The sequence below is a fragment of the Lissotriton vulgaris genome, chromosome 5, assembly GCF_964263255.1.
Source record: "Lissotriton vulgaris chromosome 5, aLisVul1.2, whole genome shotgun sequence".
NCBI lineage: Eukaryota > Metazoa > Chordata > Amphibia > Caudata > Salamandridae > Lissotriton > Lissotriton vulgaris.
The window spans coordinates 1,172,700,266-1,172,716,236 of NC_141693.1; the positions used below are offsets into that span (position 1 = coordinate 1,172,700,266).

The 15,971-nt window shown below is 47.0% G+C and overlaps 1 protein-coding gene across 1 annotated transcript in view; it reads left to right on the forward strand.

Moving 5' to 3' along the window:
- The window catches only part of INPP5F (inositol polyphosphate-5-phosphatase F), an 819,847-nt gene that overhangs the window by 735,212 nt on the left and 68,664 nt on the right, over window positions 1-15,971 (forward strand). The window contains exon 10 of the mRNA XM_086919599.1: window positions 5,882-5,949. Within this exon, the coding sequence (XP_086775725.1) occupies window positions 5,882-5,949 (68 nt within the window). The remainder of the gene's footprint in view (window positions 1-5,881; window positions 5,950-15,971) is intronic.

Here is a 15,971-nt window from a genome sequence, read left to right on the forward strand (position 1 = left end):
TCTTGAGAGAGGCGGAGATCAGAGGCCTCTGGTCAGAGTCCCAGCTCCATATCAAACTTTTGGAGCTGCGGGCGATCTGACTTGCACTGAAGGCATTCCTTCCCTCTGTACGGGGAAGCGTAGTGCAGTTGTTCACGAACAACACCACCGCCATGTGGTATTGCAACAAACACGGCGGGGTGGGGTCCTGGACTCTATGTCAGGAGGCTCTGCGCCTCTGGACATGGCCGGAACATTAAGGCATTACCTTGGTGGTTCAACACATGGCAGGTTCTCTGAACGCCAGGGCGGACGAACTCAGCCGCTGGTGCTTGATGGATCCCGACTGGCATCTGAACTCGGACGTGGTGAAAGGTCTCTTTCAGCAGTGGGGAGAGCCTTGGTTAGATCTATTCACCACTGAAGAGAATGCGCAATGACATCAATTCTGCGCGTTGGAATTTCCAAGGCGGCACTCGCTCAGCGACCCTTTTCGTCACGAGTGGAGCTGCGGTCTGTTGTACTCCTTTCCGCCTATACCACTTTTGCCCAGAGTGCTGAAGAAGGTCACGCGCGACCGGGCGCAAGTCATCCATGTGGCTCCAGAATGGGTACAAAGATACTGGTATCCCGAGCTACTCAGCATGGCCATCGATCCCCCGATCCGACTGCCTCTTCGGGAGGATCTTCTGTCGCAGCAGCAGGGGGCGGTTCTCCACCCGAACCTGTTCAGCCTCCACCTCCATGCGTGGAGATTGAGCTGTGACAGTTGACACCTTTCGATCTTCCTCCCGAAGTCTGTGATGTTATTCTGGCAGCCAAGCGTCCCTCTACAAAAACGGTGTACGCCTGCAGGTGGAACACGTTTGGGGCATGGTGCACAGCAAAGGCTGTGGATCCCCTTTCTGTCCCTCTTTCCGAGGTTCTTTTGTTCCTTCTTTATTTATCCCAGCAGGGCTCTGCTCTGGGCACTATCAAAGGTTATCTTTCAGCCATTTCCACCTTTCTACGGCTTCCTGATCATCCTTCTCTTTTTAGATCCCCGGTTGTGAACCGTTTTCTAAAAGGCATTACGCACACGTTCCTTCCGGTGCCGTTTATCATGCCTCAGTAGAACTTAAACCTTGTCTTGACATTTCTAATGTGCGCTTCCTTCAAGCCCCTACATAACTGTGTTTTGTGTCTTCGACTCTCTTAAGACAGCTTTCCTGGTAGCTATCACCTCTGCCAGAAGAGTGAGTGAGCTCCAGGCACTTTCTTCTAAACCTCCTTTCCTTTCTTTTCATCCGGACAAGGTGGTTCTGAGGACCCGTCCTTCTTTCTTGCCAAAAGTTGTCACGCCCTTCCACATCGGGCAGACCATCACTTTTTCCCACCTTCTTTCCTCCTCCGCATCCTTCCAGAGAGGAGGAGAGGCTCCACCGCCTGGACCCAAAACGTGCGCTTCCTTCTATCTGGGTTCAGTTCTGGGTGGATGACCAGCTCTTTGTTGGCTGCGTGGGCTCCTAAAAAGGTCGGGCTGTGCACTAGCGGACCATCTCTCGGTGGTTCGTTCTCTGCATCAAGGTCTGTTATTTGTTGGCTAAGAAGGAGCCTCCTGTAGGGTTGCGGGCCCATTCCACCAGGGCATCTGCAGCCACTACTGCCTTTGGACGCGGCTTTCCCTTGCAGGACATTTGTCAGGCAGCTACGGGGGTCTCGCTGCACACGTTTACCAAGCACTACTGCCTTGACAGTCAAGTCCGGAGGGGCGGCTTATTTGGCCGGTCTGTGCTCCGTGACTTTCTGGTGTAATCTTGTTTGCAGACCCTCCACCGGGGTTGGTATTGCCGGGGTATCTATTCTAAGGTAAGGAATCTTTCACTAACGTGTCTCTTTCAGATGCACAAGTTACTACTTGTGTAATGATATATCTGTAAGAGACATTAGTTAGTTATAGATTCATTACCGCCCCACCCATCCTCCCTGTTCTGCGAACTGATTACTAGGGTTAAGGTCATCCCTTTCAGGGCCCTAGTTTTATGCACCAATGGTCAGTATCTTGCATGGCTCTGCATTCCTGGCGCGGAAAGTCGTGTACAGAACTGACGTCAGAGCGCATGGGTGGCGCCTAAGTAGTCTCAGTGACGTCATCTGGGCGCTACGACGCCAGTGACGGACGCGGAGCCACAGGACCCCACCTACTGATGCGCTGGGGTACTGCTAAGCAAAACTTTCCGGATCCAGTCTGACCCCCTGGGGATATTCTAAGGTAAGGAATCTATCACTAACTAATGTCTCTTACAGATATATTGTTACACAAGTAGTAACTTGTGCTTTTAGCTTGCTGTCCCTGCCTCCCTCCCTTTGGCCCTTCATTCTCCATCTGCGTGCCCCTGCCAACTCCCGCCTCCTGTCTGTGGTCATCTTGCTGCCCCTACCGGCCTCCCCAACTTGATCAGCTTGCTTCCCTGCCACACATCTCCCTGCCCTCCATTCTCTGTGTGAGTGTCCCTACCCCCTCCCTCTGTGGTCTGCTGTGCTGCCCCTGCCTCCTCCCTCTGTGGTCTGCTGTGCTGCCCCTGCAAATGCTGGCCAGCTCTTAAAAGGACAATCTGTTGCACCTGCCGCCTCCCTCCTACCCACTGTGGTCAGCCTACTGCTTATGCTGGCCTGCCGTCTGTGGTCAGCTCACCACTCCTGCCAACAGCCCCCTCCCGCCTGCCCTCCGATCTCCATCATAGTGCACCTGCACACCCCCTCCCTCCCCCCCTTTCCACCTTCTGTGTTTGATAAGCCTCCTGCCTATGCCAGCCTGCCCTCTATGGTCAGCCTGCTGTTGATCCCCCAGCCCCCATCCACCATGTTCCCCATTCTCTGTGCATGCCACAGCCTACTCGTTCCTGCTGTCCGTAGTCCATTGTACTGCTCTTCTGGCCTGTTCACTGTCTGTCTGCGCTTGCCCCATCCTACCTGCCCTTCGTGGTCAGCTTACTGCTCGTGCTGGTCTGCCTTCCAGGGTAACTTGCTGCCCTGCCTCCTTCCCCCACTGCCCTCTCTTTTCCGTATGCAAGCCTCTGCCTCCTCTCTTCTGGCCTCAGAGATCCATTGAGCTGCCACCGCCCAAGCCAATCTTCCCTCTGTGGTCAGTTTGCTGCCCCAGTCCTTCCCTCTGTTGTCCGTGTGTGTCCCCTTGCTACATTCCTCCTGCGGTCTGTTGTGCCGCCACTGCCACCTGCTTGTCCTCCTTTTAGCATTCTAGCGCACTAATCATGATTTCTATGGCAACACAAACCCCCATCATTATGTTTATTTCTAAAGGATATCTTTAAACTTTACAGCTTTGAGTTAAACAATATGGATTCAGGTGTGTCACACTTCTATCATAAAAACATAATGTTACTGCTCTACTTGTTCATTAGAACACTGTTGGAGGCTGCATTAGAACTATAGGAAATCATCTGACAGGCTGCTGCTTCTGTTGGAAGTATATATTTTACTCGGACTTTGTCACATGGCTAAGAATGATAGTGTGAATTTATAGAAAGTGTACTCTTATTTTAGCTTCTGGAGCACCTTTCATAACCTTCATGAGAAAACCTCCAAAACATGGTTCATCTATTTCCAGCAGAGGATTTGAATTTGTAACTGGGTAAAATCCCCTTAGAATACATCACAATTCCTAAAACGTGTACTCTACCGCCAGTAAATGATTTATATTGTGACTAAAACCTATTATCACCCTTCATATGTGTTCCTTCTTGTGAACCATCAAAACAGGCTTTCAACACAGTGCACCTCAAAGGGGGGGATTTTGTCCCCCGAGTTCTGTAGTGCCTTCCACAACACATGGCCCATGTTGTGGCTAGTCAATCTAGGGGGTGTCCTTTTGGGACCCTTCCATATTCCCCTTGAGATCAGGGTGTGTTCACCCTGCCCCTTTATTATTTTTTAATGCATTATAAGTATGTACTGTCCATGTACCCGAGTCCTGCTTCCTAGCCTGTTCAGGTTGTGGCTACCACAACCTATTGTTCAGGTTGTGGACAGTCAATAAGGATTGACTAGTGTGCTTTAACCCCTCCCATGCTCGTGACGGAACCGTTCCGTCACGAGCCTCGGGTGGGCTGTGCTGGTGACAGAGCGGTTCCGACACGGCCCGCTCGCCGCGCCTGCGCGGCACGTTCTATTGAACGGGCGGGGCCGTGACGGAACCGTTACGTCACAAGCACAGCTCACCCGCGTGCGTGACGGAGCGGTTCCGTCACGAGCACGGGACCGCCGCGTGGCCCCCACACCCCCTTAGCACTGCGGCAGAATAGCCGCCGCAGTGAAGGGGTTAAAGGTGCCAATCAGAGCATATTTCCAGATAGGCCTATTTTTGTAAGCCTCCATGACCACCCGAGTACTTCTTTAAATGCAAATTTCTTAAAAAGAGTTGAGCGAATTTCCACCAGAAAAAACATTTTTGAGTAAAGTTCTAACTTTCAGCCAAATTTGGTGAAATTCAGATCAACCATTTCTTCTTTATTGCTTCCCAACATTTTGTATGTCCTGTGGGAATTAACACTGGATATCAACGTTTTGGTACCCCCTCCCTTTTTATTTGGCCCCGGTTGAAGGATCACAACAAAACTTTGCAGGAAGGCGTTGAAGTTGATTTTTTTAAAGTTTCATGAAGATTTGTAAAATGGTACCAGAGTTATTAGCGAAATGCCACTGTGTCATTTATATATCGCACACCAATACCTTCTCAGAAGCCTCCTAGCCCGTGCGGGAACTGTGTGCACTGTGGTGTGAGGGCATGTATGTTTTCTGAGCAGCACTCCAGCCGATAAAACGGAAGAGCGTGCACTCCAGGGTTTACATATAGACCTATTTATTGCAGTGATTTACAGGTGAGGCATCGGAAACAACCCAACACATTTTGGCATTACCACCTTGATCGTGGGTTTTGTAAAGAAGATCCACAAACATGTAAATAGTTGCTGATAGTGAACCACATGAACATATACTCAAGTGGATGCTTTCCAACTTATATCTTCTGGGCTGAATAAATCGGTATTGTTTTGTACATAGCGATTTTTTCCCTCTGTTTAAAAAAATGAGAGAAGGACTTTATATAGTGTCATCTACATGAGTGCATGGATGAAATCTCTCTTGTATTACAGCTAGTAGATTGATATCTCTGAATGTGCAGGTAGAAGTTCACCTTGATCCTCCTTCAGAACTAAGTTTAAATAATTCATGTCTATTAAGGGATCTTATATAACTGGATCTATGATGTGCTTTTTACCTTTCTTTATAGTTGTTGTAGTCATACCTTTCCTGACCCAGGGATGAGATTGCTAGTCTAAACAGTGATTTTGAAAATTGAACAAACCTAATGAAGGAGATGGAAAGGTTTCTTAATATAGATTTTTATAAAACCCATAAACAACCAACTTTTCCCCTTGTTTTAGTAGGAGAGAGTTAATGAAATACTGATGGCGTTCTTTCCCCCATGTGCCCTGTCCAAGTGAATTGAGGCTAGCTTAGACTGCAGCACTTTCTGGGATGCTGGGGTAGCCTAACGTGACAATGTAATATACTGCTTAATGGAACTGATGCCTACCTAATTACATGACCTGTATTTTTATTTTTAAAAGATCAAATTATAATTGTAATGCCTATTTGGTAGTTTCTTTTTCTTTCTGTTTGAGTTTTCTATAAACAAAAAGTAGGAGATATATTGTAATAGGCAGTGTTAAAATATTATATGTATTCATAATAGAGAATGTTTTCCTTGAAATAAGTGTGTCTGGGATCTTTCAAAGGGATGAAGATGTTTAATGTGTATGAATTTATTGAAGAAGATATCTGTAATGAATAATTAGGATTACAAGTGAGTAACGTTTCCTTCTTTGTTCCCTCTGTCCTCCAGGTGAGAAGGAAACAGCAGCTTTCTTTCGTGCCCATTTTGAAGAGGAGCAGAAAATATATAAGAAGCAGGTGGGTTACATATATTCTGTCAATAACCATCTCACTTGGCTTTGTGCATCTAGTGTGTCAAAGGAGATCGTGATAAGTATAAATTGGCAAATTAAAACGTAGATGAGTTTAGTTTGACAAATGGAATAGGGGCTTTTCAAAGTACATTATTAATAAACAAGCCACTGTTTAACGAATACCTAGCCCAGTATGTTATAAAAATGTTTCATAGGTCAGTGATCCTGCTTAGAGTTCTGACTTATTCAAATAATAATAACTTGTCAGTACGATGTACTGTTGTATTTCACATGCTCTGCACACTCCAGCCAGATAGTGTTGGGAGCAGATTTTTGTAAATTGTTTTTTGTACTAAGAAGTCTTTGGGCACAATGTCCGATGATGCCTCCCTTAGCCCATAATGCATCAGGGCAGAGACTTCACTTTAGACAGTTTTTTCTGGCATCGGGTTCAGATCTGTCTTCTCGAGCTCCAGGGTTGCTGAGCAGCAAGTGGATACTGTTCAATGCCAGACATTGAAACCTCTGGAGAAGAACATCATAGAATTCATCTTCACCGTTCAGAACTACGGATTTGACTGGGATCAGAGGGATCTGCCATGCACCAGTTTATTTGAGAACGAATGTGGAAATGGTGGGTGAAGGAGACCTTCCAGTTCTATTTGAACTGTAATGTGAAATTCCTGTGTTCTGACTATCATCAAGTATATACATTCTGCTTTCCTTGAGACCATGAGGAATCCTCTTGTTCTGCCAGCAAAACGTTCAAGAACAAAAAGACAATCGGGTACAGGAGGGAGCATTGCAGGGCACATTACAAAATGCAGCAACAGGACTTGCCGTAGCCACTCTTTGACTCAGAGGGTCTTGATGAACAGGATTTAAAGAGGGACCCTCTGGAGTGGCACCAGGATAGGCCCCAGCACCATCTCCTCAAAATACGTTTAATGTGGGGGAGGAAGAACAGTTGGTTGAAAGCTGCACCGAGAGCAAAGACCACCCCAAACACACTGAGACCACTTCCTGCACCAGATGACGGACCCTTTGGTATTTGCCTTAGAAAATACCCACTTACCGACTCTAAGCACGGCTCCCGTGGGATTTGGGTATCAAGGTCTAAGACACAGTGAGAGAGGCTCCGACTTTCGGCTCTGGTTGCGGTCTCCAAAACACCTTGTCTCCAGAAAGGCTTTGAGCCAGTGGCCGGAACCTTCAGCAAAAAGACTGGAGCCAAGTTCCAAGGTATGAGCCAACACCCACAGTGGCAAAATCTGCTCGGAAGTCAATGGCAAAAAACCCTTGACTTCTACTCACTGTTAATCGAGCCTGTTGTGCTCATAGAGCTGTCCAAAATGGCAGTTGTAAAAGAGGGAAAGCACTACATCCTACCATTGTTAAAAAGATCCTGGTTTGCCTTATCAGACCACAGGAGCCATGCACCAATCCCTTGAAGAAAAGAAGGCTGATTTTCAGGAGGCAATCTCTGGAGAACCTGAGGGATACCCTAAAGGTAGGAACCCAAACTACTATGCTCTATCTAGGGTCTCAGTCACCACAGCCTCACACACCAAAGCCTCAACCTCCACTTCCCAGTACAAGGCCCTTCCCACCACAGTCAGATCAGAGTTTGCGCTCACCAGAGAGGACACCCGACACATTGTTTGTCTCTGACCTAGCGATCAGAATGACATTGAAGACCCTTATGACCAACCACTGTCATCAAATGAGGAGGATGACCCATGGGCTGATTCTCAGAATCATCCTGGCTTGGAGCCTTACCCTTAGCCATTACCCTACCCTTAGCCTTTGCAGTATATCATTCAATGGCTGCTGCACACCATCAGTTCAAATGTCAGTTGGTAGAGGAAGAGGGGGACCTCCTCATAGACACACTGTCCAACATAGATTTCTTTGTCCATTTCCTGCCCATGCTTCGAAGCATGGGTAGGTGTGTGCCTGAGAACTTCAAAGAGCCAGTAAAGACCAGGGTTGTCACCCCTAGAATAAATATGGGGTAACCCCATATTCATCAGGGGTCATGTGCCTCCTGATTCTCTAGTGGCTCTGAAGAGAGCATTTGCACAGGACACCGGGGACACACCACATCCAGACAAGGAGAGCAGGAACATCAATGCTTCTGGGTAACGTTTGGCAGTTAGGGCTGCAACATGGTGGCATGTTGCCATCTTGGTGGGTTCGATAGCAAAGAGGAGATGGAGGAACTGGTCAGGCATTTTCTGGAAGCCTGCAAGGCGCATGGTAGATGTTGGTGCAGGAGGGCAATACCATCTCCAATGCTAACATCAAGTGTACCCTGAGTGCAGCAGCTGTTTCCAAAGAAGTCAATACCTGTGTGATACTATGAAGGCAGACGTGGTTTAGGGTATCCAAGTTCTGTCCTGTTATGCAGCAGCATCTCATAAATGTGCCTTTCGATAGGTAACATTTATTCAACCTCGTTGTCACAGATTCAAATCCTGGGGGTTCCACTCAGCCTTTCATCCATCTGAGGTCGATAAAATGAGTACCATTAAGTTGGGTCACAATAAACGTCGGTTATTCAGCTCCAAGATACCTACGGGTGAACGTGCGCTTTACAAATACACATGTTATGTTCATTTTGGGGAAGGTCAAGAAGGATACTGAACCGCCAAGGCCATTGGAGTGCTCCAGAACAAGACTGCATAGTCTGTGTTTTGCCATCAATCGGAAGGGCCAAGACCGGCACACCACTACAGTCCTCAGATTACCAGCCTTATCACTCCCATCAGGAGTCTCAAGGTCAAAAGTCCATTTAGAGAGGAAGATTCAAAGGCAACGACTGAGGCAAAGATAGTGGCTGCTCCAGTAGGGACGTCTCCACCTCTAAGCTGTGGCTTTGTGGCGATTTCCCCTAGTCACACAGCACCAGTCCAAAGAAGGATTCAGTATTTTATTTCACAATGAGAGAAAATAACCTCAGGCATGTGGGTCCTCTCCATGGTGCAGCAGGGGTACTGTTTGAGGTCACACCGCACCACAAACATACCACATTGTTGGCATAATTTCCAAAGAAGGACATTCTTGTTGCCTATACTTGATCTCAGTCTTCACAGCTACTACATGCTGTTGGAACACTTCCTAATGACAACCCTGCATGTTGTCATCCCTCTACTTGGCACATTCTCAGTCATCCAGAACATCACTGCTATATAAGGTTTGTGGTAAATGGCCACCACTGCCAATTCAAGGTGCTGCAATCAGCCAACAGCAATGCCTAGCACACCCTCAAGCAGCAGTGTTGCTGCTACAGAGGCTGGGGTTCACAGCAAACTCCAAAAAGGCCCATCTTGAACTACAGTAGGCTCATCCGTTCTTAGGAGCGATGTTAAACTGGGTGACGGAAAAAGCGTATTCAAGTTGAAACAAGCATTTACAATGCAATGGTCTCGGCATTATTAAAGGTAGAGCTATTGGCATTACAATGGCAATAGGTGAGCATTAGAGAGTAGTAGAGAGTATTCGCGGACACAGAAAGCCACACACACACAGAGCCCCACACACACACACACACACACACATAGCCCCACACACACACTCACACACAGAGAGCCAGACACAGAAAGAGAGAGCCCCCCCCCCCCCACACACACACACAGAGCCAAACACACACACACAGAGCCCCCGACACACACACACACAGCGCCCCACACACACAAATGAAGGATTAGAAATAAAAAAATTCAAGCATTTGCAATGCAATCGATCTCGCATTAGGAAAGTTTGAACTATTGGTATTGTAAATGAAAATTTTTTTATTTATGTGTTGGTTTTGAAAATAGCGAAATTAATAGCTTTGTCATTTACAATGCCAATAGTTTTAACTTTTGCAAATGTGACACCTATAGCATTTGTAATGCAATATGTGTTGTATTTACGTGACTTAGAAGTATTGATATTACAAATAACAATGGCTTTTAATTTTTTAAAATAATTAATACTTAAATAAAAGTTATTCTAATTTATAATGGTAATAGCTTAATCTTTTGTAAATAACTTTTGTGAAGATTATGTTCAGTGTATTTTATTGTGGCGAAAATCCAAGAACAGAAGTGAAATATTAACATCTTTTTGTGACATTTGTAATAAAGTTTGAAACATTGAGAGAACATATTTGAACCAGTTGTTGTTGAATGGTTGCACAGATTGATGCTGTGGTGGCGCTGAGTGATGTTGTGGTGAGGACGAGTGATGCTGAGTGATAGAGTGAGGGCGATAGACAGATAGAGTGAGGGCGATAGACAGATAGCGGGTAAGTGAGGGTGAGTGAGGGTGAGAGGGTGAGTGAGGGTAAGAGGGTGACTGAGGGTAAGAGGGTGAGTGAGAGGGTGAGTGAGGGTGGATGAGGGTGAGGGGGTGTGAGGGTGATGGGTTGTGAGGGTGTGAGTGTGTGTGTGAGGGTGTGTGAGGGTGAGGGGGTGGGAGGGGTGTGAGGGTGAGTGGGGTGTGAGGGTGAGTGGGGGTGACGGTATGTGAGGGTGAGGGTGTGTGAAGGTGAGGGTGTGAGGGTGTGTGAGTGAGGGGGTGTGAAAGTGAGGGTGGCTGAGGGGGTGTGGGTGTGTGAGACTGAGAGGGTGTGTGAGACTGAGAGGGTGTGTGAGTCTTTGCTGTAGAACTCATCGAATTGACTTTGTGCACCCAGAAAGAATGGTACAGGGGCTAACAGTGGTTAATGCGATCCCTTCATTGTATTTGTTGCCTGATGTTCTCAGCCAAGCAAAAAAAAAAAAACACAACCAGACAGAGATTCAACAGCCCACGTTGCAACTTTGCCCATCGGACTTAAAATTTGAGGATGGGAGTTGGAGGCAGAAAAACTAACCTTTAGTTGTAATATACGAGTTTTGATCTATGCATTAGGATTCACCTAGAAGGATATTCAATGTTATCAGGATATAGCAGTTCTTCTAAAACCAGTGGGAGAGGACCCCAGCGTTAGGGCAAGAGAATTTAGTAAAATTATAACTAAGATCACCTGTAGGTGCCAGACCAACCAAGCCATTACTTACTCACTAATCCTGAAAATGAGTGGCAGTCCAACACCATCACACTGACAGAGGACAGTAACGCCACATTAAAGAAATGCTAAAAGCCATAAATTATGCTAACACAATTTAACAATTATTATTATTTCAATATTTCATAGATTTAGCTGGGCTTAACTGTTAAAAAAAAAAAAAAAAAGATTCCGAATTAAATTTCAGGATGAGAAAAAAAAAACCCAGACAGTTCCCCCAGAGTAAAAAAAATCACGGTGCTGGTCTTGAAAGGCAAAGTCAGTGTTAAACGTTAAAGAGGCGTTAAACAATCAAAATCCATCATGCAGTCACTAAAAACTTCTCAAAGCAGCTGAACCCTGACAGCCGACAGGCGGGTGCGCACCAGCTTCATATGGCGACTTCAAATGTGAAAGACACGTTAACACTCCAAATTAATGTGCCATGCAAAGGGTTTGGCGTGTCTTGCCATGCATGGGAAGATCTCCGCCTGTAAAAGAGCCATCTGCTTTATTTGAACCACATTCCGCGCAGCTCCACTAAAAAGCACGGAAATCCAAAAAACTAGTGGGGTTGCACCAGAAGAGCGAATACTTCAAAACGAGGTGGTTCTACACTTCCCCCTGTCTCCAACAAAATAAAACCGATTTCTTGGCTCAGTAAACTTACCTTTTGGCCACAGCGCAGCTGATGTCGGGATGTGCAGCCGGACGTTCGGGTGCGTTAAGACTGTCGTGGGGCGGGACTTCCGTTTTCTATGGGAAGCCCGCGCCACTGAGTGGCTGGCCCAGAGAAGCAAAACTGACGCGGGGCTTCCATGCCCGAGGGAGAGCCCCGCGATGGTTGCAGAAGTCAGAAGTGGCGGCGGCCGCCGATGCGGTGAGTGGGGCGGGGGCACTGTGTGTGTATGTGTGCGTGCGTGTGTGTGTTCAAGGAAGGGGGGGTGGCTGTGTGTGTGTGCGCGCGCCGTTGGTGCATACTAGCTAAGTGAAAGCGGGCTGTGTGTGTATGTGGAAGCGCGTCTGCGCAAGCGCGACTCTTTAGAAGCACGTCCACAGACCACAATCTGTGCGTGCCCCGGTCTATCTCCCTTGGGAGGCATTTCAACAGCAATAGGTCTCGCTGCTGAGACCTAACAAGCATTTGCAATGCAATAGGTCTCGCATTAGGAAAGTTTGAGCTATTGGTCTTGCAAATGACAATTTTTTTTATTTAAGTGTTGTTTTTGAAAATAGCTAAATAAATAGCTTTGTAATTTACAATGCCAATAGTTATAACTTTCGCAAATGTGACACCTATAGCATATGTAATGCAACATGTTTTGTATTTACGTGACTTGGATGTAGTGATATTACAAATAACAATGCCTTTTAATTTTTTAAATAATTAATACTTAAATAGAATTGATTGTAATTTATAATGGCAATATTTTAAACTTTTGGAAATAACGTTTTTGAAGATTATGGTCAGTGTATTTTTTTGTGACGAAAGTCCAAGAACAGAAGTGAAATATTAACATCTTTTTGTGACATTTGTAATAAAGCTTGAAACATTGAGAGAACATATTTGAACCAGTGATGCTGTGGTGGTGCTGAGTGATGCTGTCGTAGTGCTGAGTGATGCTGTGGTGGTGCTGAGTGATGCTGTGGTGGCGCTGAGTGATGCTTTGTTTGCGCTGAGTGATGCTGTGGTTGTGCTGAGTGATGCTGTGGTGAAAAAAAAATCTAAAACAAGTCTCTTTGAGGTTACATCAACGGCTTTGAGCAGTGGTGGTACCGAAAGGTGCCCGTCTCAGAACCCGCTTTTAAGAACTGGCCGTGCTGAGCAAAGGGAGGACACGGCATTCTTAAAGCCCTGCCTTGGAGCGCTCGTATGAAACTAACACCTCAAATAAACTGACCACATAAAACTGAATGGTAGGATGACCAGGCGTCCTGGATTTGCCAGGGCAGTCCCGGTTTTCAACCAGCTGTACCGGTAGATTTCTGGTAAATGTAGGTCTTGTCCCGGTTTTTTAGAGAGGGTCTAGTGAAAACGGTGGGAGGTGCCTTATAATGTTTTCCAAAGCAGGGATGGTTATCAACTGTTATGATAAAGCACTTTAATTAAGAGGCATGATACTGGATTTTAAAATTGCATTTCCTTTATGCTGTTACTGCCTTTTCTGCAATTGTATGGAAGTCAGCGCTCTAATAAAGCTCGGATGAAGCAAAAGTGTAGCCCTTCTATTTTTCGTGAAATGTCCCGGTTTTTGCCTTTAAAATTCTGATCAACCTACTGAATGGGCATACCCATACTACAACCGAGAGTATTTAGGGCGGGTACCTCGTGAGAGCTGCTTGTTTCAGCCAAAGCAGCACGGCCCAATACGAGTAATATAAACGGTTGAAAGGCGGAGCCGCACAGTTGGAACACTGCGCTGACCTGCCTGGCAGGCTGCATGCCCCTCGGGGGTTCCCCCCCTCCCCAACCCTCCATCACGCCAAATGTCTTTGTAAACCAGCGAAGCAGACAGTTTAAGTGCTCTTTTAGGGCTCCCTCGCCATGCTGCTGTGGGGAGGGGGGGCAAGTTTTGCATCACTGCGAGTCAATGCTCCTACCTCACGTGCCCATCAGCCACATACTCTGTCGAAATTTGAGTAGCTGCAACCCCCTACCCTCACCCCAGAGTCCCTCCCTCTTGTGTGAGGAAGATAGGGGATCCATGAAGGGGACCCCGTTTGTCATGTTCACTTGACACTGTAATGCAATACTAGCACCTTGTGGGAGACATAGTTGTAAAAGAAACGCCTGTAACTGGAAATACCTGGCCCCTGTGAAATGAGAGCCCGTGTGGAGGGGACAAAAGGGAACAAATACATCATTCTAATTCCCCCAAACAACCAGTTATCTGGAGAAGGAAGCGGGTTGTTCACTGTTACCTTTTGCCGCAAACAAGCACTCTCTTATCGTGTAAAGGGTCCATCTGCTGATACGCTTCGACACCTCGTCTCGGCGCATGAAGCGCTACTTAAAAGCAATAATAATACAATAGACATACCTGCCCCAGCGAAAAAGGAACTATTTGGTGTGTGCAGCGCTGCAATCTTCTCAGCGGTAAACACACGGCTGCTAAATTCTCAACGTTGGCACCAGGCGAATGGAGCCGAAATCCAGACGGCCATTAAAATAAACTGTGTGATCCTAGGCAACTCACTTATTATATTGACCCAGAGATGCAGTGGTTTTAAGCGGAGCTCAGGAGCATCAAGTCAATCGATTCTGCCAGAAACTTGCTCCCTAAAGACACATCCGCAGCCAGTGGTTATTTATTTATTTACATTCCGCCTAATGAAATTGTGCTATATATCTAAGAACTTTCAACCACTAGTTTGTGCACTCCATTCTCTGGTCCTCCGGTTTCTTCGGATAGAATCTCCGTCTTCTTTCTAGCACTACCTCTCTCACACTGAACAGCAGCCATATTTACTGCTCAGTCGTAGGAAAGAGACGCTATACATTTCCCGTCTATACGCATGCTCAGGAGGCCATCTTTGAGCATCAAGCCTCGTTCTCAATCTTCCCACAACTTCGTGTTTTAGTTTTGTGGAGGGGAGAGGAAGACCTGACCGGAGACAGCAGGCAAGATGTTGATTAAGGAGGTGACCAATGCTGTACACGTCTTAAAGCAAAAACTGACAATGCTGAATTCCGAGGCGCCGAACCAGGAGGGGAAACCTGAGGCTCAGAAGGTGAGTAGGGTGTAGCAAAGATGGTTGCATGAGCGAGAAGGCTCCGTTCGGAATAACTGCGGCGGAAACCCAGCGCAAGGGACGGTGTGCGCGATGCTGACAAAACGGCTGCAGGCACTTGCTTGTGGGGCACGTGTGAAAGTTGCAGGAGGTGTGTGTGTGTGGGGAAGTCAGGCATCCTTGCCCGTGACATGGGCGGAGCTTGTGACGCGGCTGGAAGAGGCCGGTGATGCGCGTTGATGCGGGGTTCCCATGAGGAAGAGAGAGCCCTGCGGTACTGGTGGAAATGCAGAGAAGTCCCGGGTCCCAGGAGGGGGCCCGGGTGAAGTGGAGAGACGGGGTGTGTTTCGGCATGGCACAGCATCCCGGTGAGTGGGGCCTGCTAGTGCGCTTAGGCATGGAAAGTGGGGTGTGAGGGGGGGAATGTGTGCGCGTGTGTGTGTGTGTATGTGTGTCTGTGTGTGTGCGCGCATGTGTCTGTGTGTGCGCGTGTGGCTGTTGCATGCGTGTGTGTGGGTGCCTGTGAGTGTATGTGTTCTCAGCTTCCTGGCAATCTGATGCAGGGGATGGGCACGGCGCCAGCCTGGACGTGCTCGTCCACGAGGTGCAATCAGCACGCATGTCCGACCCCTGTCTCAGATTCCCAGGAGACTGACAACAATAGTTGTTGAGCTAGATGCATGCTTCGCATGCGCACTCTAGCTCGACCTAACGAGCTAGACGCATGCTTCGCATGTGCACTCTAGCTCGACCTAAAAAGGTTAATGGCATTTTAGAAAATCCTGCCTGTTTTTCAGTCAGCAAGCCCACTTTCTGTAAGAACAATAATGAAGCTGTTGGACATGATGGTTTCGTGCACAGCCATAGTACTACGTACATGACTGCAATGGGCCCATTCCAGAATGTCTGGCGAGTCAATGGTCGCAAGCGGCAGGTCAATGGGAAACTGGAAAATCTAGTATTGCTAGAGACCAGAGTACAGGACAGACTTGCTTGGTGGAAATATTTATTTATTTTTAAAGTTTTGTATTGCTCTAAAAAGACCTCGAAGGGTATCAGAGCGCTTCCCAATAGTGAGGGGAGAACAAGGGGAAGGGGAACATTTTAGAGGGTGTAAGAGAAGATAACATAATGAACTTAAAAGAATGTACAGGGATGCAAAACAAACATTTCTTAGTACGTTATGACAAGCAATTTTCACTGGGTGGCCTTTCCTGGACCCTCAACCGAAGTAACCCTAACCATTGGTGTATCACTCG